Below are 27,507 nucleotides of genomic sequence, written 5' to 3'. Positions count from 1 at the left end.
AGGAAAGGATATTATGAGCGTTGATGCAGAATTATCAAGATGATACGTAGGTCGAAGGTGAATTTTGTAATGTAATATGCGAGGGACGCGCGATTTCTACATGATATATGTATAATTATGACATATTATATGTATGTGAAACATTATCCATACACACTGCGCGACAGAGCGCGCGTCGCCAAGTGCGTCACGGCAGCTATTGGTCATTGCGATTTTTTTTTACTTTTTTTTATTACTTTTTTAATTGTATAATCTGTAAGCGCCATTATTCAACGACGACCAATCTGTCTTTTTATCAACGCGATTTCAATTTACACACGAATCGCTGCATATTATAATATGATATGTGATAGTCGAAGAATGAGCGAGTCGGCTGCAACTCGGTTATCCCGGCTGCGGAAACCTTAGGCTAGAATTAAGACAGTACGTTCTAGTATAAAGTGTCCTTTTATATGAATAAATGATTTTGTATGTCGAAAAATAATTCATTTCTTTATTTTCTACACCCCGCTCCTAATTCCCAATTCTTTCATAGCTATATGTATATAAGATTGGAATTCGCTTTGTTGACTGGACATTAAAAAAAAATAACACTTTTTGATCGAGGATATTCTTGTCTTGAAAACAACAACTAGTCGTGATTTTTCAAACTATGTTTTATTTAATCGTCATTGATTGCGTGAATCAAAAATCAAACATACTCATATAAGTTTAGAGCGAATGTAATGTGACGCTGACTCGTTAAAGAGGAAAGTAACTATACACAATGCAAATGAATTTCTGCAATCTTTCAATGAATATTTAATATATAATTAAAATAAATTACATCACAATAGCCACGGTATAAGTTGTAATATGATTCTTTATCGTAGTACGAAATTTCTTACAGGGGTATACTGAGAGATGAGGTTAAAACTGGGTTTCACATCTTTTTTAAAAATATTAAATACGGTTGTCCTTTGTACACAATTTTACAAACATTACAGTGTAACAGAGCTCGCCAGCGGGCGCGTGTGCCATACACGTATGGCATAACAATATCGTATTTTATTTGTCATAATCATTGTAAAAACAATACATAAAAAAGTTCGGCTAATTGCTGAAAGATCTATGACATTTCACCCTGATTAATGACTGGAAAATCTATGTCTATGCGCTACAAGTTATACATGATCAAAGCTTACAATCATACTTTTGTATTTTATTGGATCTTGTATCACGACTGTAGAAAAACCTTTGCATACCTTCGACCCTCACCTGCGATCTCTTTTACGTTTTTTCTTTCCTTTTTACTGAGAAAATACACAAAGGCGTAATACGTTTGGCGTTTACAAGGAACTTGAAATATTCTAAAAATCAGATCAGTAGGTTCAATACCGAAATCAGTATAAAATCAGACTTTGAGTCTGCATTGCAGTTATACTGTCAAAGTGGAGACTCCCTCGTTGTATTAAAAATGCATTAAATTACAAAAAAGAATTCTAGCATGCCCGATGGTCCACTCAAACGTCAAATAATTCTACTGCGGTTGAATAAATTCTTATTTCTTCTCCAGTTATAAACATTTACGAACGCATATATTCGTAGTCGTATTCTCTAAGGGGTACGAAAGTTTCCTTGATGGATTGAGGAGATGCCCATCTCAAGGCGTAATGAGGACCTCCAGCCTTATCGTTCGTTCCGGACATACGACCGCCACCGAAAGGTTGCTGGCCTACAACTGATCCCGTCGATTTATCGTTCACATAAAAGTTTCCAGCAGCATATCTAAATTCTTCCAGAGCGTGTATTGCCCATTTCCTGAAACAATTTCAGAATTCGTATTAAAAATTTGCAAAGCGTATCTATAAAACCGTAAAAAAATATAAATACATATGTGCGACTTACTCGTCTTGCGAAAATATTGCTCCAGTTAAAGCGTAAGGTGTAGAGGATTCAACTAATTTCATTGTTTCGTCAAGATTCGTGTCTTTGTAGACATAAATCGTTAATACAGGTCCAAAAATTTCTTCAGTCATTATCTTATCTTTAGGATTTTTTGTTTGTACAATGGTGGGTTCGATAAAGTAGCCGCGACTACAATTAAATATTGAAAAATAAATAATCAGAAAATCAGTGAGAAACTCTACTTTTTTAAATCACTTACGAGTTGTCATAGCCACCTCCACCAATAATCTCAAGATCTGGAGATTTCTTGGCATGCTCAATGTAACCCGTAATTCTCTTAAAAGCTGTAGCATCGATTACTGCTCCAAGGAATACAGAAAAATCTCTTGGGTCTCCCATCTTCAATTGGTCACGAGTAGATAAAAGCCCAGCTTTGATCTGCCATAAAAGTTACAAATAGTAATGATACATACTTTAATACATAATCTCACGCAATATCTTGAACGTATTTAAATAAAATGTATATTCACCTTACTCCATAGTGACTCAGGAACATACATTCGACTGCACGCTGAGCATTTTTGACCATTGTATTCGAAAGAACTTCTAATTGTACCTGATACTACCGATTCAACATCAGCGCTAGGATGCACAAAGTGGAAGTTTTTACCGCCGCACTCTCCAATCAATTTTGGATAGTTTTTGTATATGTTTATGTTCTTTCCAACTTGAGTCCAAAGGCGATTGAAAGTCGGTACCGAACCAGTAAAGTTAATTCCAGAAAGATATGGTGAGGCAGTGATAGTATCTCCAAAATCTGGACCATGAGCAGGAACGAAATTAACAACTCCGTCAGGTACTCCAGCTTCTTTGCAAATCTTATATATCCACCAGTTAGATAACACGGCGGTATCAGATGGCTTCCATAGTACTGAATTTCCCTGAATAAGCAAAAACAGCGTTACAAGGTAAATAAAAAATATTTCGTTACATCAACGTTTACAATTATGCAGCAGAGATATTTGTTAAATTTAATATAAAATAAATTAAATTAGGAGAAATTTTAATCTCGTAACGTATTAAATTCATGGGTGCTATGATTCAGAACTTTTGAAATTCCAAATAATAACCCTCATTTTTCCTTATACTTTGAAATTAAAATTGCACTCCTCATGTAGAACGATTACGAAAAGTTAATTATTTCAATAAAATTCAACTGTCAGCGTTTGTACTACCGAAATTAATGGATAAGATGCGAACCATCAGAGCTGGAGTATAGCTAAGGTTACCACCAATGGCAGTGAAGTTAAACGGTGAAACAGCAGCTACAAATCCATCCATTCCTCGATACCTCATGGAATTCAAAGTTTCCTTATTTGGTGATATGGGTTTGTATTTCAAAGCTTCTTTTACAAAATAACCATGCATCTTGAAGAAATCAATGAGTTCTGCAGCACTGTCAATTTCAGCTTGGATGGCAGTTTTTCCCTGACCAAGCATAGTTGATGCATTCAATTGCTGCCTGTACTTTGTTGCCATCAAGTCAGCTGCTTTCAACCAAATATCCAAACGCTTCTCAAAAGGAACTTTTTCCCATTCCCTCTGTGTTTTTACAGAAACATCAATAGCTTTCTTAAGTAAGTCTGGCGTTGCATAGTAGTACTTAGCAATTTTATGTTGATGGTTATGTGGCTGAAAGTAAAAATAAATATTAATTCAGAATAATGAAATATGATAACTGGTTTGAAATTTCCATATCTCGAATAACTCTAGAAATCAAAAAATATTTTGAAAAATGAATGCAAACTCTTACCATAGTTTGATATTTAACAATATCTGATTTAATTTCCTTGCCACCAATAACAATTGGGATTTCTTCACATTCACCAGCCATCTTATCCAAAGCCTTTTCCAACTCCGCTCGCTCTTTGCTGCCTTTTTTGTAAGTCAGAATGGGCTCGTTTTCCAAAGGAAACTCCTTTGGCTTTGGAACGGGCACAATGGTTCCCAGGCATCTTGTACTTATTCTGTTGAAAAAAAAAAAATTGGTTTTTATACTTCTGTAAGTTTTGGCAAAAAAAAGGTACAAATATCCAGACACTTGACGGTGATAGTATCTACAAATATTGGCTTGTGTATCTTGCTACAATGGGATGTATTAAGTAAATAATCTTATCATCCAAACTGAAGCCTTCTCACACAAGTACCCAAAAGGAAGCGGCAGCACTTATAAAGATTATTTCTTATCTAAAAGTATTTTCTGAAGTATCTTAGAAATCTTTAAGAAGGAGTAATCCAGTTAAAAATTAACATCAAATCAGAAGAGAAATGCCTGCAATATGATATTTGGCATAACCGAGTATTAAAATATAAAATTAGACTATGTTATTTTAAACTTGAGTTTTTATTTGTAGATGCCACAAATAAACTGAGATGCTTATGACATTATGTAATATTATCTTTGCAGTGATCCGTGTCACTTTTATTATCAGTATGTAAAAGCACTTTTAATTCTAGATAATAAGTGTTGAACACTATCAAAATCAATTAAGACAGTTTTGGTTATCTTAAGTACAAATTGGTTTCTTATCACACGCCCTGCACAGATATCTTTGTTTTGACTGGCATGCAACGAAGTGCATGAATCATAATGATAACAATAACGAATTTGTGTCCATTTTTAATAATAAAACTGGTATTGATAAATATTTTTTTTCAAATATTCCCACATAAATTAACGGCTTATATAAAACTAAATATGGTGCCAAATGTTAAAAAAAGAACAGCAGAATATGAATGAGAATTGGCAGAATAAGTATGTACAACGTCCTCGTACGAATTTGGTTCATTATAACCTGTAATTTTAAAAATTAGTTTCAACACATCAGAGTACAAAAGAGAAAACAGCTGAGTTGACTCAGCAAAGTCTAAACAAAGAAGAAAGAACGCGCAAGAGCTCTCTCACCGTCGCGAAATATACAATCGGCCAAGGTAAAAAAGCATGAAATATTCCCCGAATCCTCAACAAAACAGCTTTATACAAAAATCGATCATTAATCATTCGGCATAAGCAATGAGCTACTTATAGTGTATGTTGCACTTGCGTACCGTGGACTTGACAAAATCAAAGGCAAGCATTATAAGAGGCACAGTAGATCTTGGGCCTCGGCAAACGAGCCTCCGGTAATATGTATAGGTATATATAGGTATAGTCGCCGGGCGGCGAATATTTGGCAAAGTAAAGGGGGAGAGGGGCAGCTATAGGTATATAGAAAACAAGAGCGACAAGGACGGAGAGCACGGCGAGTGGAAAATTCCAAAATTATTGGTGGCCGCGCATCAGCGGCAGCAGCGCGAGAGCGACGAGGACGGAGCGAGTCGAGGGGGGGCCGCCGGCGGAAGCATAACGAGCTAGAAAAGGAGAGAATGATCTAGAGAGAACCTACAACGATGCAACGAAACTGCATTATATACAGCGGGAAACGGCCGTGTTTAGAAGTAGGCGGAGGTGAGGTGGAAGGAGAGAGAAGCTAACGTTTCTATAAAAATCTGCATCAGCGGATACTCGTTTTACAACGTCTGGTTATACAATTACAGTCGAGTATCATTGTATATAGGAGCGAGAGAGAAAGACAGAGCGACGCCGCGCAGATGATCAATAAAATAGAGACGAGGGCCCAAGTGGATAACATTGCATGGCAGGGAACATGGAGCGCGGTACGCATCTCCAAAATGCGGAGTAAAGTCGTGAATAAAAATGTATGTAGATTGGCTGAGGAAAAAAAGTTCGCCGTCTCTTTGAGAAGCCGTAGGAGTATTAAGCATACTCACTTTTGCGCGTTCGCGAGGAACGACGACTGCCGGCAGAGGCTCAGCATTTTGATCGATTCTCGTATGCGATTCTTCAGCAAGTAGGTGAAGCTCCCGATGTTGATCCGTTCGACTCTGCACTCCCGAGTTATTAACAGATGAGATTCAGAGAGACACTCGTGACGGCCGCCTCTGGTGGTCGCGTACGTGTAAACCTATACTTATCCGCGAGATTTGCCCGTGAAATCCTAGGCGCTGCTCGTCGCGCGCGCGCCTACTTACTCTCCAGCTGCTCTTCGCTCTGCTCTGTCTCTGCGCGCCGCCACCGCGCGTTCCTTATTGCCTTGCCTCCTCGTCGCGCTTTCTATGCGCTCCGTCGCTCGATCGCTCTCTCGCGCTCTACCTCTACCCCGACCGCGATCATCAGACGTGGGCTGTATATAGGTGTATAAATATGTATATACACATATAGTACAGGCCCCCGCAGACAAACACGATATATTAGCAGGTGGCCCGAGGCGTCGTCTCCGGTTCGCTCTTTATTACGCATACTTATAAGTATGTACTTATTCGAGCGCGGAAACATCGCGGAAAGTTTAAGAATTGACGTCAAACCGGGCGCGATATGTGTTATTGTTGGTTATCAGACGAGCTACTGCGATAATTTTTAATTTTCGCGCTCCTCAGGGTGACTGAACCGCCGTTATATATTGTATACTGAACCGGATATTTTTGTCAAATAAAGTAATTCATCTTGTCGAATCTGCTATATCTACATACTTATTTTGTTCTATGCGGCTGGTAAAGACACAGAAACAATTTTTTGTTGTCTATTTTTATAAATAGGCGCTTAGACGCATATCGCTAAATTTATCTTTGGCTTGAAATCTGCGCTTGCGAGGCAGAGACGTTTTTGCGGTTTGTGGCTTTGCAGTACCTATATTGCGATGATAAACGGACATTTTACTCTTTCGAGAATATAACATTGGTTGATATAAGATTTATGTGCTAAAATAATCAGGCGAGTGTTGTTTTTAGTACAAATTTAATAGACAACATGTCGTGGAACAGATCTTCCACGGCAAAAAGCTTTGTTGCACAATTATACGAAAGTGTCAGTTTTTAATTCTGCATGTAATCACGTATATTTACCAAAGTTTATGTATTTTCTATATAAATATAAATTTAAAGAAAAAGTAGTATCACCGTCGAACGATAAATAAATAACGGTTGAAAAGCCAATATTCTATAATTACAACCGAATGCTAATTCCACAAGTCAAAAGTGAAAAAAATTGAAGAAAAACTTGATAACATTCCAAAACGCAGTTTTAGTTAATGTATGCTTTATTTACATTATGTCACGTATCAGAACAAGTTATGCACAATACAAATTCATAATGGTTAAATAACTTTTTTTCTGACATCTTATAAAATATTACTTCGCGTTGTCTTTAATGTACAAATCTATTTTTGCATCTATACCAAATACAATTACAAGAAAAACCTCTTATAAACTAAATTCTTATTTACTATTAGCAAACTGCTTAAAAATATAAACATTTAGTCAAATATTGACAGAATTAATTTTATAATAATTCAAAGTTTTACCGTATTTTTTAAACTTCAATAATGGGTTTTTTAATCAAAATAAAAGTGTGATTCTCGATAATCTTAGGCAGTTCACGAATACTAAAGAATTTTTTTAAGTAAATAAAATTAACATTCAGTAATTTGTAATTTTTTAAATACAAAAAGCATATAATATGCATGATTCAATGCATAAGAAAATAATTATATAACGGTGCATTTGTCTATGAACCGTTTATAATTTTTTCCTTGATAATAGATTATCAATTTTCTTCGTGTTGCATTTGAAGTTCTCGCAGTAATTGCGCTCTTTGCTTTTCAAGTTCATCCTCTGATAGCTCTTGATGCGCATTCTCATTGATAGAACCTTCACTCTGAGCAGATGACCGGCGATGCTTGTCCTCCTTTCTTCTTCTATCTGGGGATTCTTCTGACGACGGGATCCTCGAAATTGATCTCTGCACAACAAACAATGTGTAAGAAATATTTGTTCAAAAGCCTATTATAAACAGTATTTTTTCTTAACCCACAGATTGACTTCTTCCGCGCTTTTTCTTGTTCTTTTTCCTCTTGGTCTTTCGTGCATCCGACTCTGAACTATCGGATTTGCTAACAACGCTAGTGGATCGTGACCTATGTCTTTTCTTTTTCATTCCTTTGTCACTTCCTTCGGATTCCTATATTGAAAAAAGAAATATTTGTAATATATCACATGTCGATTTGAAAACATACGTAGCAAATATGTCAAAAATATAACACTTACGCTATGTGACTTTGACCGTGATCTTCTCTTAGGTTTTTTCGCTTTCTTCTTTTTACTCCTGATGTGATGGTGGCTGCAACTTTCTTCAAGTTCGTGCTGATATTCCTTAAAAATTCTAATCCTTTCACTTTCAAGCGTAATAGCTTTAAAATCAGGCTCTTCCTCTAATTTGGTTCGAACATCCTCCCACGCCATTTGATGGTTAACTTCGATAGTTTTTAGTAAATTCTTGAAGCCGGTTTCTAGTTTTTTGAATTTTCGCGTTTCTTCCTTGACGCGTTCTTTTTCTCTAGCTTCGGCTTTTTCCAGTAGCAGATTATACGTCAATTTCACGTTACCTGCATCCAACGTAGCCGATTTCCGGTCTTCACAAACAACAGTAGCAAATTCTTCGAAAGTTGTATTGACTTGTACTTCGAAATTCTTTTCTTTTAAAATTTCCCGTATAATTTTCTTTTCATCGTGGAATCGCGATTTAAGATCTTCAACATAGAATTTAAAAAGGTCTAGAGGCGTGGAACCTGGTTGTCCAAGCATAGCTGAAAACCTGAGATCTGCAGACAACATAGGATATAATTCAACCCACAAAGACATCGATGTCAGTTTTCCTTGTTCGTGTAGTTCATCTAATAAACTCTGTAAAATAAATAATAATTAGTAAGTTAAATCAAACCCGCACATAAAAAGAATGTAAAAAGCTATACTAACTATGAATCCATCTCTATTTTTTCGTTCCTGACGTTTTCTTCGTTTCTTTTCGCGTTCTTTCTCTTCTTCCTCGTCTTTTTCCAACTGTCGAATATGATTTTCAAACACTAATAAAGCATCTTCTTTGTCCATTTGCAATAAAGCTGCATCTTCTGCAAAAGCTGAATGCCGAAGAAGTAAAGCCTGAGCTTCTTGCCAAGTCGTCTTATACGTGACATCCGTCATAATGTCCAAAACTTCAGCTAATCTTTTCGTATTGCGTTTTTTTAATTGCTTCGCTTCTTCTTTTTCTCGTTTTGCTAAATTAAAAATAACATCTTCATATATATCACGACGATCTGAATCACCTACTGCTCTCCATAATTCTAAACTTCCATACATTTCTTCACACTTATAATACTTAGTTGTACTTGTCATTCGTTCATTGTCTAATAAGAATTGTTCTAAATCTTCTTTTGCCTTCTTGAGCCTGAAAAATAAATGATTAATTTAAAATCTACATTGGGTGCTATTGCTTTAAAAAAAAAAAAAAAAAAAAGATGCAGGGATATATTCCTTATTTGCTTGAGATGGCCGACGAATTCTCTGCATTTAACAAAAAAACGTAATGGTGAAACAGCATAAAGTTAAAACAGAATCTTACCGCAATCTTTCCTGTTCTCTTTCTTCCTTCAGTTTTTGGGTTTTATAAGCATTAAATGCTTGCTTTCGTTCATTCAACTTTTTCATTTGAGGATAACGCGGGTCATTCTGGATCATTTTGACTGCTTGTTCCCACGTTGCATTAGATGGAACATCTCGCTCCCTGAGTAATTCTTTAAAAGCTTCTATTGCTTCCTTTTTATCTTTGAATTGCATTTTTGGTTCAGGTGTACTATTTCTACTACCACCTGCCGAACCTTTCGCAGAATTACTATCTTCATCTGCTTTTGATGGTGGTGTTGGAAGATTTATAGCTGCCAAAGTAGCCGCCATTGCTTGCTCAATAGCAGATTTACCTCCTGATTCGGGAGTACTAGTGGTTGTCATCACACCCAAACTAGGGGATAAATGATGCAAAGGTACACCACCACTAAAATTGAAATTTCTCGTGATGATACTTAAGAAATGTTAATATCCATTAATCTTAAATGCAATAACTACTTACGTATTTGTAGCACTAGCAACAGCAGCTGCTGCTACGGCTGCAGCTTCTTCTGCTGCGATTCTGGTTTTCAACTCTTCCAATTCCGGTGGAATAATCCATCTGGACTCCTTAGTATTAACATTGTGATAGTAAACTTTACCATTTTCTGATTTGTACTCCTTCCATGGGCATTGTGATAATAACAGTTCACTTGGGGACTTCAGTTCATCTGGCTTTTCCCACAAAGATTGCTTTGTTACACTATTATAGTAATATGTACGACCATCAGGTGCTTTATGTTCAGTCCAATCACACTTTTTCTCTGCCAAAGCTTTTGTTGCAATATCTGCAGCTGTAGGTGCAGGAGGAGCCACACCAGGTGCTGTAATATGTGGAGGAGCAACTAGAAATGCATAATTAAAAAAAATTGTAATTGCATGCTCATATATAATAAAAAATAAGTAAGGAATTTATTTACCTATTACGCTTGGATCTGGAGGACCTGCTAAAGGAAACCCGAATCCTGGTGGAGGTATAGAAAACTGTGGCGGCATTATTCCTGGAGGACCTGGAGGTATATTTGGAGGAGGTATGAATGGAGCTGCTGGCATCATTGGAGGTACAAATGCAGGTGGTGCTGGTGGAAAACCAGGAACTGCCGGTGGTGGAATTCCATCGCTGGAAGCCTGAAATAGTAAACATCCAGCTGTGTAGCAATAGTATATTTATCCCCTATCAACCTCAATAGTAGAAGTATAAAATGCATCTTATATATGAATTAAAAGTCTGATATTTTTGTTAAATTAAAATCGCACTAAAATTTTACAATCAAATGATTAAATCGCGAATGAGGAAAATAATCGAACAAAAGTAATACGATAATAACAACAAAAACATTAACAGAAGCTGACTAATTAACCTAAAATTTTTGACTGGATTAAAAAACGTATGGAAAAGGGTAGGTTAAAGTATACATCTAGAAATTTAAACAAATACGAAGCCTTGACTAAAGTAACAGTTAATTTTCATTTATTTTCATACTATTAATAACAGAAAAATAATTGATTTTTACCATTTTCCAAGATTCGGAGTAGAAACGCCGATCCGGGCTTCACCACTGATATTGGCACTTGGCAGGCCGCAGCAGCCATCAGCATATATTCAGTAAGCAAGCATAGCATAGTTTCAGCTTGAAGCTTCTGTTGTCTAGGCGCATGCGCATCGTAAGTTTGCATCTGCATTCTGCCATCAATAATGACTAATGTGCTCAATGTACGACCGTCAACTGACAGCTACGCTATCAGGTTCAAGTTATATTCATACATAAATATTTAATCATAGCTATATACATCACATGTTTAAAACAATCACATTTACATAAACTAAAAAACGGCTGGAAATGTCTTGACATTTGACTAATGAAATCAGCCGACGTCAACGCATCGTCATATTACACATATGACACTTTGTGACTAGCGCGTAATATTCAAATATTATAGAAATTAAAATTGAACATTAATCGATAAGTAAGGGTAGGTAACGTGTATTGATGTTGATTTATAATGATTACAAAATAATGTTCTTTTATAATAAATAACTATGTTGCTTTGGCGTTAATAGATATATCATAAACTTCACCATACACTTGATATTTGTTCTTGATTCAAAACCTATGTGAACGACGCAAATACTGCTATGTACGAAATTGAAGTTTTCACTAGCTGAAACAAAAATATATATGTATTGACAAAATTGTAGTTGATATACTTACTTAATAAGATATAGGGGAGGTGTACCCAGTATGGATAATATTTTATGTTTTCAACTTTTAATAACAGATAGATTAGCCACTTTTGGGTCGGTTATTTCATATACTTATGTTTCTGTGGTTTATTAAACGTACTTTATTGGAACCGGCATTTTAAATTAATCAGAGTAAACTTGAGTTATATAAATAAAATAAGTTATATGTAAATGGTTGATTTAAAAAATGTCAAACCTTTTATATTGATGTCGCGAATTAATATAACCATTGTACGGGACAACGAATCGTTCTAATCGGGGCGGGGTTATATGGCATATTTTGGCACCGGTTATGGCATAGTGTGGCACATTATAGCACAATACCAATTTTTGAAAATAACAATTATCTATATAAGCGAGTCTAAAGTGCTACCTTAGAAATGGGCTGTCGTCCCAAAAACTACTGTTTTAATTCTATTACATAAAACTTTTTAAATAAAGTTTGCAAATACAGACTTGGTTTTTTATTTGCAAGCTTTATTAAAAAAGTTTTATAGAACAGTGTGGCTAAAATCCGCTGTCAAGTCACGCTTAACTGCGCCGTGTAAAAAAGAACCATTTAAGTCACACGTATCGTAATGTACTATTCTACCCTTGATAAGAAAGTAATACAAATTAGGAACTCTTTAGTGTAAGCGATCTTTGCTATGTGTGTGTGTCTATATATATATATATATATATATATATATATATACCTAATGAGATATTGCAATTTGCACACATAACATTTTTTATACCCTATACAGGAAAATCTCATGTGAGATCTTACCTGAGATATCACGCCAAATTCACATGTAGATTTCCGAAGTAAAAAACAGCTACGCATTTTAGAGAATATTTTTCAGAGGGTGCGTTACTGCCCGAGCGAAGCGAAGGCAATAAGCACCCGAAGAAAAAATATTCTCGTAACGGCAGTATAAAATCACCCAAGGGAAAAATCTACTTTTGCCTCGTGTTGCAAATTATAGTATTGTCCACTCTCGACTGCAAGGCCACATTTTGGTCCTGAATAGCGGGGTCGAATTAATAGTATCGTACACTATTTTATAAGTATAGCACTGACTAGCGTAAATCCACTGTCACGCCTATCCGTGGCCTAAACAGTCTATCTTCCCACCGTGCAGTTAGCACGGTGCAATAATGGACTATTTGTCCCACGGATAGGCGTGGAAGTGTTCTTTCGCGCCGCTAATTTTCCTTTTGCTTTACAATACTAGTTTTCGGGAAAAATAAGCCACTTTTGCCCCGCTTATCAGTGGTCGGGTGTGATGTAAATTGATTAATTATGAAAATATTTATACTTTTAACAAGAAGTCAGTTTTAATAAAAATTATATTATATTTAAACAAATTTTTTACGACAATTTCATGCATATAAATATTTACCGATCCAAAATTTTCTAGATTCATAGTATATATTCCTCCTGCTGTTAACTCACACGGCTTCGTACATCTTAGCATCATAAAGGCCAAAAGTCGTTGACTTTTGATTGAACATTCATACCACTCATTATTATAACTAAAATAATAAAAAATAAATTATTTTTTATGGTTATTCAAAATAATAATTATGCTTATATCACACTATAATCCGAATATATATATATATATATATATATATATATATATATATATATATATATATATATATAATTGACCAACTCACGCATCATTAAAAATAGCGCTACTACGATCAATTAATTGTTGCCCTGGGTAACTAACATAAAACATATGCATCATTAACCCTATAAATATCATAATATATCTGGACAGCTCCAATGGATTATTCAAATTTACTAGTATCTGAAAATATAATGAAATGAAATATATGTTTGTATTACATCTATAATATATATGCATGGCATAAGCTGTAAACCGTTTGGCTTAAAGTTGATAAGATACAAACAATGTATGTACACTATATGAGATATATATGACATTGTTAACTGAATGAAAATGGACTTACGACAAGGGTCCCTACGCTTAGGATAAGACAATTCATTCCCATCAAAAGTAAAAATACCATAGAATATGAAGTTTCAAGGATTTGCGCAAACCTGAAATGTTAATGATTTTATACACAACAGAGATCGAGATAACAATGCAATATATTATACTTCGTAAAAATTATGACTTTTTCAGCATTTGTTTACGTTTTTGTAGAATACATGCAATAACTTAAAAAATGTATAATTTACTCTATAACTTTATTATGCAAGTCCGCAGATTTAATGATCAACTGTTGCGAGGCATCATTATATTTGTGATCTCTTAAATAATTCTTTGTATATTTTGTTGCTACTTTTAGACGTAGTCTATAAAATAGGAGGAATCATTTTTACTATATTGTGTTTAAAAAGAAATATTAAAAACTGGGTATAATACATCGCGAATATAAAAAAATATCTTACTTGACGATTGCTAATAAAGCTACGCACTGTTGGACACAAACAGCATACGTTGAATCAATCGTGCAGAAGATTGGAACTGATACAACGGAACATACACTTTCAAAAATGTAGATTTTATTGTAGTTTTCATATTTATCTACTATATATTCTCCATCCAGAACGAAAAGCCTGGGTCTTGTGCCATTTATAGGAAAAACTATGTCTATTACTACTGGAAGATACGGCATAGTGATAAAAACTATTACAGCCAGCACCATGTAAACTGTAAACACGCATTTTATTTTATTATAACATTTTATTATAGTTATGAAAAAAAATAACAATGTGATAATTTATAAATTAAAAAATGATTTAATTTCGCAGTATGTATTAATTAACTGTAAATAAATTATCATTTATTTTAAAACATATTTATAAAACGTATGTAAATGTTTTGTAAAAATGTTAATAATGTATAAAGTATGATTATTACAATAATTATGTAATTTCTATGAAAAAAAAAATCATGACTCAAATTTACTTTCACCTTCACAAGCCGAACAACGATTAGATGACTGTATAACCACCCTCTCACGCACACAGCCCCCGTACCCACGCGTTTTCCCTCCCGCCACACCTTTCTTTCTTATACTTATTGGATTATATGCTTTCATTCATATTCTAGAATATTTGCATTTACTTTAGTTATACTTTCACCTTTGGCATCTTCCGATAGTTTTATAGAATCTGTGCATCCAATGTATTTTGAAATTATATATCTACTATTTAAATGTTATGTAAGTAATATATTTTCCAAAAAGTACTTAATCATTGAATTAGTTTTGTAAAGCTACAGGCTGATTTTTTTAACCTTATTATTGTATCTTTAAATACTCATAAAATTTTTTTTAAAACTTGTTTTAAATGAATATGCTATTGTGTACATGTTTGAATATATATATATTTTTTTTTAATCTATTGATAAAAGAGAGCTTACCTACGTATCCCAGCGTAAGCATTCTTCCTACTTCAGAATATTCAAGCAGTGTTTTTATTTCATCTTTATCTGTAAACATCTTCCAATTATCAGCTACTTTGCTGTATACTATTTGTATCTGTTAAATTGATAATTATATAAGGAATACGTTTCCTTGCTTATTGTTATTCATACATTTTTACTTGTAAATATACCTTGCCATTCATCAAAATTGCAATGGTTAATTTTAAGCTCACACCGGATAAATACAGCAGTGTTGTAACACCTCGAATAAATTTATCCGAATCCACTTTAAAATATTTTTTTACACAAAGAATCTGTACGACAAAACATTCAATACAAAATATGATGATATTATATTATGATGAAATAAAAAACGAGTAGCAAAAAATTAAATATATGAAGAAATGTAATATAAATATGGTCAAAATTTGTTTATGATAAATATATGATTTTTTACTTGCGGTACAAAAGATACGCCCATGAAAAAGAAATATACACTCCGAATCGCATATCTTTCTAAACGCTTTTGATAAGGCCATATTCCTAAAATATGAAGCATCTTTTTATTTAAAATAAAATAACGACTGTCTAAAAAATCCATTCTGGATTGAATATCTGACGTATCAATCTGCAGCACGCATTTATCACCGGTACATATTTGAGGCTACTGTATATTATAGTCGTCATTAGATCCATGTGCGTGTGCTTTACTGCTATAACATGCAGTGCTATTACCTGTCAATTTGAATATAGTAGAAGATACAAATTGCACGTGTCATTTATTCTGCATCGCTTATAGCCTTTGCTGAAAGCCTTTCGCCTTATTTCCTTATTTCTTATTTCGTACTGAAACACCTTATTATTACGAATAATCTTTCATAGAACGTTTTATTATAGAAATGTCTATTATACGAAAAGGGAAAAAGTTTATCTTGGAAATAATAATATATCAAGAAATTATAAGTTTTGTTTAATTAATAAAATGAACGCTCTCTAATTAGATTCCAATTCTTAATAATTGCATCTACTATTGTTCATGTTTCATGTTCATTTCATATTTTTCTACTGTTATAATTCGTCTAGATGTGCGATCTGCAAATTATGAGTGAATATATTATATTACAATGTCTGAAAATTCTCACACAATGATGCTTACGGAATCCGAATTTCAGAAAGTTAAAAAAATGTTGTTAAGATAAATATACAGCAAATTCTATAGTTATAAAAAAAGTTAAACCCATCAACCTATTTTCATAATAATTTTTTATTCATCTATTTGCATGTATTTTTCAATAATATATTAAATGCGTATATTATAATTGTACATATTTGCGCACATCATTGACTTTTATAAGTGAGAATATAGTTGGCACGTTATGCAAAAACCAATAATATTTTATAAATAACATTTTTGCCGTTCTCACACTTTTAACGAATTTTTATCAAAATTGTTTGTCTCTGATGCAGAAGATCCCAAGTAAAAATATTTTGTGAAGACTATGCATAACATATATGCAGTAACTTCACATGCTGTACATGCTGACTTTGCATAAATTTGGCCCTACAATAAATTATTCACAAAAATTATGTAAAATTTATGTAGGGCCAAATTTATGCAAAGTCATCATATAAAGCATGTGAAGTTACTGCATACATTTTATGCATAGTCTTCACAAAATATTTTTACATGGGATCCCACTTTAAGATTTGAAATCATTGACATAAATATAAACAAATCAATAAGAAAATATAATTCTTTCTTTCTTTTAAAATTTATTATGCCTTTTATCTGTTTTACTTAGAATAAATTGTTCCATTGGTGCTTTGAATCGAAATTTTTTGTTCTATAACTACTGTTTTGCTATAATCAAAAAATTGTTTATTTTTGCAAATTTTTAAACTTGAGTATTTCGAATTAAAAGTATTCTATATATGATACAAGTTTTTTATTAAAAAAAGTGTACGTTTTGAGTTAGACCCATATATTTACTATTTAATTTTTCTAGCAAAATGATGTTGAATAAATTATAAATGATTTATATTCTAGCTATTAATTTGTGATAGTCATACAGCACATATTTTCAGAATGAATTTTACTGTACAGATTTTACGTCAATTAGTAGCCTGAAAAAAAATTTTAGTTTATTCGGAGTAAAATTATTTATTCCAATGAGGTGTGTATAGAGAGAATCATTTTCAGCCTGACGATATTGCAAAAAAAAATTATACCAAATGATTATTTTTTCAAGATTTAAAAAGAAATTTACATATACAATATATATACAATATCCATTTAATTTAATTCATATTTAATGTGGGAAAATATTTATTTATATAGAAAAATTAATTGTTATAAATCTTTTTGTATTTATATATCGGTAATAAAAAGTTATTATATTAAAGCCCAAACTTTTTCATCTCCTTTTTATTATGGTCTCCAGGTCCTTTATTATCCCAACCCTTTAAAATAGCCTTGTACAAGAAGCTAATTTTCATCCCTCGTTGCACAATATGTATACTATTTCATTTCAAAGGAAACCTAGAATTTCAATAAATTAAGTACATATCTAACGACATTATACACATTATAATCTACAATTATTAATTAGATCTTGGAATAGTATAAAAACTATAATATAAGTTAGTTCGATTGTTTACAATGCCCAGTACAGACCATTAAGGAATTGTCCACATAACATTATGTCATTTTAAAAATGCAAAAGCGAGTGTTATCACAATTCTTGCGAAATTGAAAAAACGCGCGTTTTCGCCACTCCATCTTATATTTAAAGTCAGGTGCACAACGAACGACAAATTCGAAAATGCACTCTGCATGTAAACAGAGATTGTCGTCTAATGACGTTGATTGTGAGAATATAACCTCCTTCACAATATTTATCTCGACGGTTGTATGTCAAATAAACTGATAACACCTCAAAAAATAAATGCTATAGCACTGAGAATACACGATGCACTTTGAAATTAATGCAACCACCAAGTTCGAAAAACCTGCAGTAGAGTGTTGTTAAAGAAGTCCTTCGATTTTGCCGATAAATTGACGAAAATTATGTGCACCTATCGAGACGTTATCCAAGTATCAGTGTAAACACAGGGTTTAAAACATTCGTTTCTGGAGAAGATTATTAAGTGCTATTCAAATAAAAAGTGAAAATGTTTAAGAAATTCAAGGATAAACTTGCAGAGGAAATGAAACAGTCACCTGCTAGGCTGCAAGCTAGCATGCAGCAATTGGCACAGGTTCTAGTTTGCTTTTCAACTGATCTGTCATTTAACATTGTTTATTTACTGTCCTCTTTGAGTTATTTATTCTAACAATTCATTCAATTGCAGGCTGTTGTGTCGCCATCATTGTCAAATACCTCAATTCAAGACTTGTCATCCAAAGACAATTTCAGTTTGACTGAAGAAACAGATGGTAATTCCCCTTCCACCTTTTTTAACTTTTAGACTTCCCACAGATAAGAATGTCCGGTAGATAACAGTAGCATATTGGATTTTTTTTAACCTATGTATGCTTCCCTTTTTATTTGGCTACAGCAATAAGTTTGATTCTGTTGCAATTGAATAAGCCCAAATGTTCAAATTGAGGAAGTCAAAAAATGACGGTATGATAATAGATTATAGTTAAAATGTTGCAAAACTTAAATTATTGTTTTTTAAACAGAAACACCAAAGAATAGTCCTGCAAAACATGGCTTTCAAACTGTTGACTTGACATCGCCATCCGTCAATTCCAACACATCAAGGAGATCATCTGTCAGCAGCAATGTCAGCGATGCATCCTTTCTGTTTCCAGTTTATGAAGGTTCCAGCAGCATGTATCATTTGCAGGTGAAACATCGGTTTATCTATATTTCACAAATGATTAAATCATGTATTGTAAAATATAATACAGGTACATTGTGTATAAACAAAATTCTTTTTAATTTATAGTCTGACATGGATCAGTCTGCTAGTGAAATTGACGATAATATAAGCCCACAACTAGATCGTGTTTCTAAAGAACAACTTTACTCTGCTTATCGAAAAGCAAGAACTAAATATGACAAATACAGGGGAAGGTTTTCAGACCTTGTAACTCATTACAGAGAAATCGAGCGTGCCAAAACAAAACTGGAAAGTCTTTTAGTAGAAACTCAAGACAAAGCATTAAGGCGTATAAGTGACCTTAAAGAACAGTGTCAGCTGGAACAGCAAGCAAAGGCACATTTGGAAGAAGCTCTAAGGAATGATATTGAAGAAAAAGATCATGTAATAAATTCCTTGAGAACTAAAGTGAGTATTTTAAGTCGTTGTTTATCAGACTTTGGCATTTGTAAAATTATATGCATTTAGAATTTTTTTATTTACTAATTCTTTTGCATTTTTTATACACTAGAAATTGGCTTAGTGCGCGTTGATTTTGTTGTTGTTGAACTCTCTGAAGTTGCTTTCTATTTCCACTGTACCCACCAATGAAATTTTTTGATAACGATCTGAATTGGCTCTGTAAGAGCTTCAATTCGATACTATCGCAATTTCCCTTTTAGAAATGGATATTATGGTTCTAAAGTTGAATTTTTAACTCTTTTCTGTCTTTTGTTACTTAATTTTTTACTGTGAAATTTTTTACAGATAAAACTAATACAAGAAAAAAGTCCAAACATTGAAGGCTTAGAGACTGTCGAAATATCTGAAAATCATAAGGAAGGCGATAAAGTAGATATTCTTGTAGACTTATCAAACAATTCAGAACCAGATCAACCAAGTGAAGAATCAAAATTGGCTGAAGAAAATCAGCAATTAAAAGAAAAAATTCAGAAAATGGAAACCTTTTTAGAAAAATATAAAGATATGTTAAAACGAAGTAAAGATAAAATGCTTGAAATGACAAATGAAAAAAATACATTAGAGAGGGATTATGACATCTTACAAAAATCAAGCAAAGAAAAACTGGAAAGTGTGGAAAGCGAGTTGGAAAATTCCAAAGAAGGATTCAAAAATTTAAGAGAAGAACTGGATGTTTTAAAAAAACGAGAAGAGGAGTCAGTTATTTCTTTAGCTGAAAATAAATTATCAATACATAGAGAGCTGGAAGGAAAAGAAGAGCAAATAAAACAACTTCGATCAGAATTAAAGCAAACTTTAGAACATGAAAAGGCTCTCAAGGAATCAATAGAAACACAAAAACTAGAATTAGAAAAGGTCAAATTGGTTGCTAATCAAAATGCTGAAGCAAATCAAGAACATTTAAGAGGTAAATCAGAAGCATTAAAAAAAGTGCAATCAGAAATGCAACAAAAATTAATTGATTTAGAAGAAACAATGGGTGCAAAATATCATGAAGAAGCTAATAAAAACAAAGAGTTACTATCAAAAATAGAAGAATTAGAAAAACAATCAAAAGAAACACAACATGGATCAGAAGCACTTGAAAAGTTAACAAAAAAATTGCAAGACAAAGAAAATCAAGTGTCAGAGTTAGCTATAAAAAAAGAAGAGTATGAAAAGCTCTTAGAAGAATATAAAACACAAAATACGAATTTAAACAAAGAATTTACTGAAATTAGAAACTCTTTGGAAAAAATACAAACAGAAACGGAAACTTCTAGTAATGCTTTAAAAGATAAATATGAAAAGGAAATAAATGAATTAAAAAAGACATTAGAAGAAAAAACTGATATTTCAGAAAAATCGAACTTGAAAATTCAAGAATATACAGAAGCGCTAGAACAGTTTAAACAAAAATTAAAAATGCAAGAAGAAGAAATTTTAATTTTAAGAAGTAAAACCAGTGATGAAGAAAAGATGCTAAGACTTCAAGATGAGTTTGAAAGTAAAAACACTGAAATTTTAGGACTTAACAGTGAACTTAAATCGTATCGGACAACCATAACTGATCTGAAAAAAGAGATTAATATTTTAGCGAACCACAGACAAAATTTAGTAAAAAATCTAAAATCCTGTAAAAAAGCAGTTAAAGGTTTAAAACAAGATTGTGCATCTCTAAAAAATGATGTGCATAGTCGCATTTCAGAAGGAAAATGTGCAATATCTGATGCTGTTGAGAAAACTGTCAATGTATTTCCAATGATGGATGAAAAAATAAATAATCTTCAATCACAAATTGTAGAACTGACAGAAAAAACTAAAACATTAGAAGAATTCAATAGAAACTGTAGTGATAGTAATGTGCAATTAGAAAAGATTTTGAGTGAAAAAATGGCATTAGAGAAAGAATTACAAGCAAAACAACATGAAGTTGAAACGATCCAAGCTAAATTAATTGATTTTGGCGAACTTAAAGAAAATAACGGTAAACTTCAGTCAGACATTGAAAATTTGAATTTTAAAATAAGTGAATATGAAAAACTTTGCACGGAGCACAGTATGGAAATTCAAGAAGCGAAGCTTGAAAAAGACAACCTTCTAAAAGATATCACCTTAAAGAAGCAGCATAATGAGTCTTTAATACAAGAATTTAGTCAAAAACTTTCTGATAAAGAAGTCATAACTCAGGAATTCCACGAAGAGCGCAATAAATTGATTCACGAAATTCAAGTTCTCGAATTTGAATTAGCCTCTATAAAAGAAGAATTAGGCAAGAAAAATACTGAATTGCAATATTTACAAACGAAAACTACAGAAGAAGGAGAACAAACAGACAAAATAACGAACGAGTGTGAAAATTACAAGAAATTACTTGAAGAAAATAATCAAACATTATCACAATTAAATGAAGAGCTTAAGAATTCTAAAGATGAACGAGATAAAATAAGAATTGAATTACAAGAATCCAAAGATTCATTGCAAAAAGCTATGGACACTAAAAATGGATTTTTACAAAAATTAAAAGCCTTTAAAGAAAAACTACAAAAAACCATAGACGAAAAAAATAGTATTACAGCAGAATTACATCAAGAAAAATCGAAACTTCAAACTGCCGAAAAAGAATGGAGTCGGTCGTTAAATACTAAAACTAATGAAAATGATGAGTTAAAAAAATCAAATTTACAATTAATTGCAGAGTTGGATGAATTGAAGTCGAGTAAAGGAGAATTAGATAGTTTAAAGAATGAAAAAGTTATTATGGCTGAAGAACTAAAGGAAATAAAATCTTTGCATGATTTGCTGCATAATGAAAATAAAAGTTTAAAAGACAATCAGAACGATTTATTGAGACTTAACGAAGTTCTAAATCAATCTCAAAGTGAATTGACAGAAAAGCTCCGAAATTTGGAGAAGAAGAATGACGACATAGCTAAAGAAAATAACGCCTTTCTTACAGAAATTGAAACTTTTAAATACCAACTAAAAAATGCACATTCTGAAATAGAAAACCTAAAATCGCAGTTAGCGGAGCTGGAAGATATGCGAAAGAAAAATAATGAATTATCTATACTATTAAACGAGGCAAATAATCATCAACAAAATAGCGCACAACTCTTCACAGAGGTGGAAAGATTAACTGACACTAATAGATCGTTAAATTCGGAGCTGCAAAATTTAAACAATAAAATATTAGCTTTAGAAAAACAGCACGAAGCAAGTGTAAACTTGGAGCATGAATTACAAGTTTGTAGAGATAGAATTGTAGAATTAGAAAATAATTTATCGTCTAAAATTCAAGAACTGAATTCGTTTTCAAGTAATTCAGAGAACGAATGCCACAACCTTAGAATAGAGCTTGAAGAAAAAAATGGCGTACTAAATGAAATGGAATTAAAAAATACCAAACTTCTTGAAGAGATCGATCAATTGTCATCTTCAAAATTAGATAGTGAAGAAAAGGCAAATCAGGAAATCAACAAATTGCGTGAAGCGTCAATTGAATTCGAAAAGAACTTATCAGACAAAGAAGGCGAATTAAATGTGTTGCAGGAAAAATGTTCTAAATTAGAAGCCGAAATAAAAAATATTGATCACTTAAAATTAATTGAAGAGAATTTGACAAAAAATATACAAGATGCGATATCAGAAAAAAGAAAAATAGAATCCCAGCTAGATGAAACACTTGTCACGTTTCAAGCCAAAGAAACCCAAATGCAAGTTCTTAACGAAGAATTGCGAAATCAAGCGGCAAAATTACGAGAACAGTTGAAAATCAATGAAGAAGAACAAAGTTTGAGACTAAAGCAAATCGTTAAAGAATTCCAAGCACAGCTTCATGACAAGGAGAAAGAATTACAGGCTGCCCTTGAAAAGAGATTTGGTAAAACAAAAAGATATTAATTGCGTCTCTTTAATTTTTTTTATAGAAATATGTGTGCTTATATTTTTTTGTTTTTAGATCGTCAACAAAACTATGAATCAGATATTATACAAGAATACAGGGAACAATTAAAAGATTTTCAGGTAGAACTTACAAAAAAATCAGAAGAAATTGAAAGGTTAATATTGAACAATGAAAATACAAAAAAAGAAGCGCAAGAAGAATTTGAAAAACTTTTGGACAACATTAACCAAATAAAACTAGAGCATAAAGAAGAAATTCAAGAACTTGAGAGAAGATGGAAACATATTGTTAACCAAAAAACAAGTCAATTAGAAACCAAACATGAACATGAAATTGCAGAACTTACTAATGAGTGGAAGAATGAGCGAAAAGTATGTCCGTTTTACATCCCTATGTTTACACTTATTATTTTTTTACATTTTTATTTTTATTTATGTTTTGTGTTTTTATTTCTATTTTGCTTTATTTTTTTACAGAATGATGAAAATACCGAATTATTAGACAAGGTGATTATTTATTTATGATCATTTTTTAATTTTATTATTTTTATTAACGGCACTCTTATGTTCTCATACTTACATTTCCCTTTAAGTTTACCTTTTTATTCACAAATTTATGAATACACTACTGTTTCACATATACAAATTTTTTAACATCTTTATTCTATTAAATAAAAAATTAACTTCTAATTATTAAACAGGAATTAGAGAGTACAACAAGAGTAGCAATGGCTGCAGTGCAGTCAAATACTGGTTCTTTCCACACATTGCAGCAAACATTGCTTTCTCAAAAAAGAGAATTAGCTGAATTGAGAAAATTAGTTAAGTTAAGACAAGAATCTGTAGAAGACTCAACTGAAATCGAGTACCTCAGGAACATATTGTACAAGTACATGATGGGAAAAGAAACAATGGTGCTTGCCAAAGTTATTGCTGCTGTTGTTAAATTTGATCAAGATCAGACCTCAAAAATATTGAAAAAAGAAGAGGATAAACTATCATTGGTATGTTATTGTGATAAAAGTATATGCATATTATATATTTCAATAATAAACACATTTAAATATTTTTTGCAGCTTGGATCATTAGGCTTAACATAACATCATTTGTCTATAGGCATTTACTAGGAACATAATTAACGTAATGAATATTAATGTGTTAATATTCATCTCTATACTACATTCAGTAAACTATCCTATGCTGCATAACTGCCCTTAAAATCATATTTGGGCATCGACAACAGCTAATGGGAACATGTTAAACATGCAACTTTTAGTGCATCTTTTTTCAACTTATACATTGAAGTTTTTTAAATGTGTACAAAATTAGGCAGATACTGTTTCCAGAATATCAATTAATTCATTTTATTTTTGATATTGGTGTATTATAATTAATTTTTTTATTGGTGATCGTATCACTAATTTTCCGCTTATTATTTATACTTCAATTGATATTCTTGTTACTGAGTTTTAAAAATACATGGAAATTGATATAACCTATTAAAAATTTTTTTCCATAGATTTTCATGTTAAATGATCTAAAAACTGCAATTTTATCTTTACTTAAAATTTTAAACAGAGAATATATTAGTAAATAACAATTGTACATAATAATGTAATTATAATGTTTTATTTAGAAATCTTATATACAAATAAATGAAGTTTTACGACTAGTCAAAAGAATTTTATTAACAATTTACACAAATAGACTCCATGCAGGACTTATGCAGGTGCTTTTTCACCTTCCAATTTTAATTCGCTGAAAAATCTTTTTCTATGGGTAATTGGTGTTCTTTTGTGACGAATGAAAAATATTTCATCTCCGTCTCTATTAAATTGCCTTGAGCCTTCTGCACCCAACAATGTTCGAGTAGCAACATTTCTTTTTAAAATTTTATCGTAAAATTCTTTTCCCCCTTGAATATACTCAGGTCCGAGCGTTGACAGTTCTTTATCTACCTCTTTTTCAGAATATGTAGTTAAAATATCTCTAGTTTGGAACCAAATTGCATAGCCTATCAATGCTGAAGTACCATAAACCATACATACTAAAGATCTTCTCATTATGTTGTATTTTACACGAAAAAAATCAGCTATTAAAATAGATGAAGCCACCATAAAAGATGATTCAATAGATCTATACAATGGCAAATCCTTATGGGCCATCAATACTTCCCGCGCAATGCCAAACTTTTGAGCGTTCTTGGAGAGTACTAGTGACTCCAACAAATCCTCTGCTGCTGGGTGATACATATTTATTGGTTCTCTATCACGTCCCATACGAATATCTGAAGTATCTATTGAAAGTTTATCTTTGTACATATAGTTAATAGGAATACCTATTATAGCTCCCTGATGACTATCAGCCATGCCAGCATGATATAAATTAAATCCTACAATGGGAAATGCATCAAGCTTTTTTCTGATTGTATCTTTTATCTTCAAATCATCTAATACTTCATTAAATAAATCTTCAACTTCATGCTGTAACGGAATTTCTTCTCCAAGTCTAAAACAATGTACCAAATGAGATCACTACTTCTGGGAAGGTAGCAATTAAAATCATAATCCTAATATATTTACCTGTATATTCGAATAATATTTTTAAATTTTTCTAAGAAAAATGTATGGGGCAAAAGCTCAATTAAAGAAGCAGCTATTGTTGCAGTCACTGCTGCTCCTGTTGCCAGAACACCAAATCTGGTTGGAGGAACTCGGGCAGTAAATGCGTTCATTTTTAAACCTGTTATTATAATAATCATTAAACTGTATGTAATAAGAGAACTTATAACAGATAGCTCAACATATCTAAATTTGGTAAAAAGGAAAATTTTTGCTATCATAATATTGTTCTTATAATAATGAAAAGAATGGATGGGAAAATAAGTAAACATAAAATCATGCCTTGCTTTAGCCAATTGAGATATAAAAATTAATTTTTAAGACAACTCTGAATTAAACTAATTAGTTTATGACTTAATTCGCCATACGTGCTGTAATTAATAAATATTATACAAGAGAAACATTGGTAAAATAACATTTTTCGTACCTTCGTACAGACAAAATAACCTCTAAAACCCGACATACAAATTCAAGGAGCTGAGGCCTGAGACTTGAGAGTCGCTGACGATCTACTAACTGACGATACAAGCGAGTAAAATGTACAAGAAACGAAGTAGACTATAGGCGCTGAGCACTTTTCGTCGGACTTGAATGGCCAGTAGATCACCAAGGTTATTACTATGTATTTTTGCCTCCCGAACACGAATTTCGAGGGTGGAATGTCCAAAAGTGGTCAGGTAATTTGTTATTAACAAATTAATTGTTAATATTTAACAAAATTATTTTTTTTTCAAGTATTTCAACCCAAAAACAGTTTTTTAGATTCTTTATATGATTCTAAATCGAAAATGTTCCTATAAGATTTTCTGAAAAAGGCTTTGTTTTTGAGTAAAAGTACTAAAATCCGGTCAAAATCGCAATTTTTCTCTCAATTTTATCAAATTTGATAAATTTTTAGTACTCTTTTACTCGAAAACAAAGCTTTTTTCAGCAAATCTTATAAGAACATTTTCGATTTAGAATTATATAAAGAATCTAAAAATATGTTTTCTGGATTGAAATAATATAATTTTGTTAAATATTAACCATTATTTTGTTAATGAAAAATCACCTGACCATTTTTGGGCATTCCACCCTCGAAATTCGTGTTTAGGAGGCAAAAATACATAGTAATAACCTTGGTGATCTACTGATGGCCATTCAAGTCCGACGAAAAATGCTCAGCGCTTAGTAGACTAAAGAAACATCATGCAGGGCAAGACAACTGCGCGCGGGTATATCATTTCCTTTGTGGAAAAAAAATGTAATGAAATGTAATAAATTGTAATAAAACGTAACAAAATGTATTAAAATGTAGCAAACTGTAATAAAACGTAAAAAAGGTCCGAAATCCAACAAAAACGTACAAAATGGTACGATTTGTTACATTTTCTTATATTTTATTACACTTTATTACATTTTTTATTTCCACTAGGGTGTTCATTACCGAAAGATGGCGTATATATGTTAGATCTTACAATGTCTAGGAGCCCGCGTAAATTTATGTGCCAAGATAATCATGCACTTATATTTTCTGTGCGTAAATTACTTTTGCTAAAATAATAAAAAATAAAAAGTTTGTAAGGTTAAGAATACT

The 27,507-nt window shown here is 32.3% G+C and overlaps 5 protein-coding genes across 8 annotated transcripts; 1 reads left to right on the top strand and 4 right to left on the bottom strand.

The window, feature by feature from the left end:
* Positions 1–638: 638 nt before the first annotated feature.
* Positions 639–6,453, bottom strand: LOC100116896 (delta-1-pyrroline-5-carboxylate dehydrogenase, mitochondrial). Its single transcript, XM_001601223.6, has 7 exons — positions 5,719–6,453; positions 3,701–3,914; positions 3,148–3,579; positions 2,418–2,828; positions 2,147–2,325; positions 1,888–2,076; positions 639–1,800 (listed from the first exon to the last, which is right to left on the bottom strand). Exons 1-7 carry the CDS (start codon positions 5,763–5,765, stop codon positions 1,566–1,568), a joined length of 1,707 nt encoding a protein of 568 aa, XP_001601273.2. The 5' UTR covers positions 5,766–6,453; the 3' UTR covers positions 639–1,565.
* A 272-nt stretch (positions 6,454–6,725) lies between these two features.
* On the bottom strand, positions 6,726–11,071 carry LOC100116863 (pre-mRNA-processing factor 40 homolog A). 2 transcript variants are annotated; one of them, XM_001601201.5, is made up of 8 exons: positions 10,956–11,048; positions 10,362–10,569; positions 9,905–10,286; positions 9,401–9,829; positions 8,758–9,226; positions 8,050–8,685; positions 7,817–7,963; positions 6,726–7,744 (listed from the first exon to the last, which is right to left on the bottom strand). In XM_001601201.5, the coding sequence occupies exons 1-8, from the start codon at positions 10,956–10,958 to the stop codon at positions 7,550–7,552; spliced, it is 2,469 nt and encodes an 822-aa protein (XP_001601251.2). In that variant the 5' UTR covers positions 10,959–11,048; the 3' UTR covers positions 6,726–7,549. The 2 variants fall into 2 exon arrangements, with proteins under 2 accessions (XP_001601251.2, XP_008209232.1); XM_008211010.3 differs by having other exon boundaries at positions 7,026–7,744; positions 9,905–10,265; positions 10,956–11,071.
* A 482-nt stretch (positions 11,072–11,553) lies between these two features.
* On the bottom strand, positions 11,554–15,676 carry Or143 (odorant receptor 143). The gene is made up of 9 exons (NM_001190616.1): positions 15,533–15,676; positions 15,267–15,389; positions 15,073–15,190; positions 14,097–14,358; positions 13,884–14,000; positions 13,652–13,742; positions 13,352–13,488; positions 13,072–13,204; positions 11,554–11,604 (listed from the first exon to the last, which is right to left on the bottom strand). Exons 1-9 carry the CDS (start codon positions 15,674–15,676, stop codon positions 11,554–11,556), a joined length of 1,176 nt encoding a protein of 391 aa, NP_001177545.1.
* Positions 15,677–17,813: 2,137 nt separating this feature from the next.
* LOC100116796 (golgin subfamily A member 4) lies at positions 17,814–24,982 on the top strand. Of its 3 annotated transcripts, XM_032596410.1 has the most exons (10): positions 17,943–18,333; positions 18,427–18,511; positions 18,634–18,701; positions 18,761–18,927; positions 19,030–19,371; positions 19,711–23,287; positions 23,366–23,682; positions 23,788–23,817; positions 24,012–24,314; positions 24,387–24,982. In XM_032596410.1, exons 3-10 carry the CDS (start codon positions 18,671–18,673, stop codon positions 24,408–24,410), a joined length of 4,791 nt encoding a protein of 1,596 aa, XP_032452301.1. In that variant the 5' UTR covers positions 17,943–18,333; positions 18,427–18,511; positions 18,634–18,670; the 3' UTR covers positions 24,411–24,982. The 3 variants fall into 3 exon arrangements, with proteins under 3 accessions (XP_008209208.1, XP_001601205.2, XP_032452301.1); XM_001601155.6 differs by lacking the exon at positions 18,634–18,701 and having other exon boundaries at positions 17,819–18,333; XM_008210986.4 differs by lacking the exons at positions 18,634–18,701; positions 23,788–23,817 and having other exon boundaries at positions 17,814–18,333.
* Positions 24,918–26,590, bottom strand: LOC100113831 (transmembrane protein 177). Its single transcript, XM_001602160.5, has 3 exons — positions 26,359–26,590; positions 25,893–26,052; positions 24,918–25,818 (listed from the first exon to the last, which is right to left on the bottom strand). Exons 2-3 carry the CDS (start codon positions 26,042–26,044, stop codon positions 25,032–25,034), a joined length of 939 nt encoding a protein of 312 aa, XP_001602210.1. The 5' UTR covers positions 26,045–26,052; positions 26,359–26,590; the 3' UTR covers positions 24,918–25,031.
* Between the last annotated feature and the right edge of the window lie 917 nt (positions 26,591–27,507).

The sequence above is a fragment of the Nasonia vitripennis genome, chromosome 2 (genome assembly GCF_009193385.2).
Source record: "Nasonia vitripennis strain AsymCx chromosome 2, Nvit_psr_1.1, whole genome shotgun sequence".
Taxonomy (NCBI): domain Eukaryota; kingdom Metazoa; phylum Arthropoda; class Insecta; order Hymenoptera; family Pteromalidae; genus Nasonia; species Nasonia vitripennis.
The sequence above is the reverse complement of the archived record's forward strand: the minus strand, read 5'-3'. Positions and strand labels throughout refer to the sequence as shown.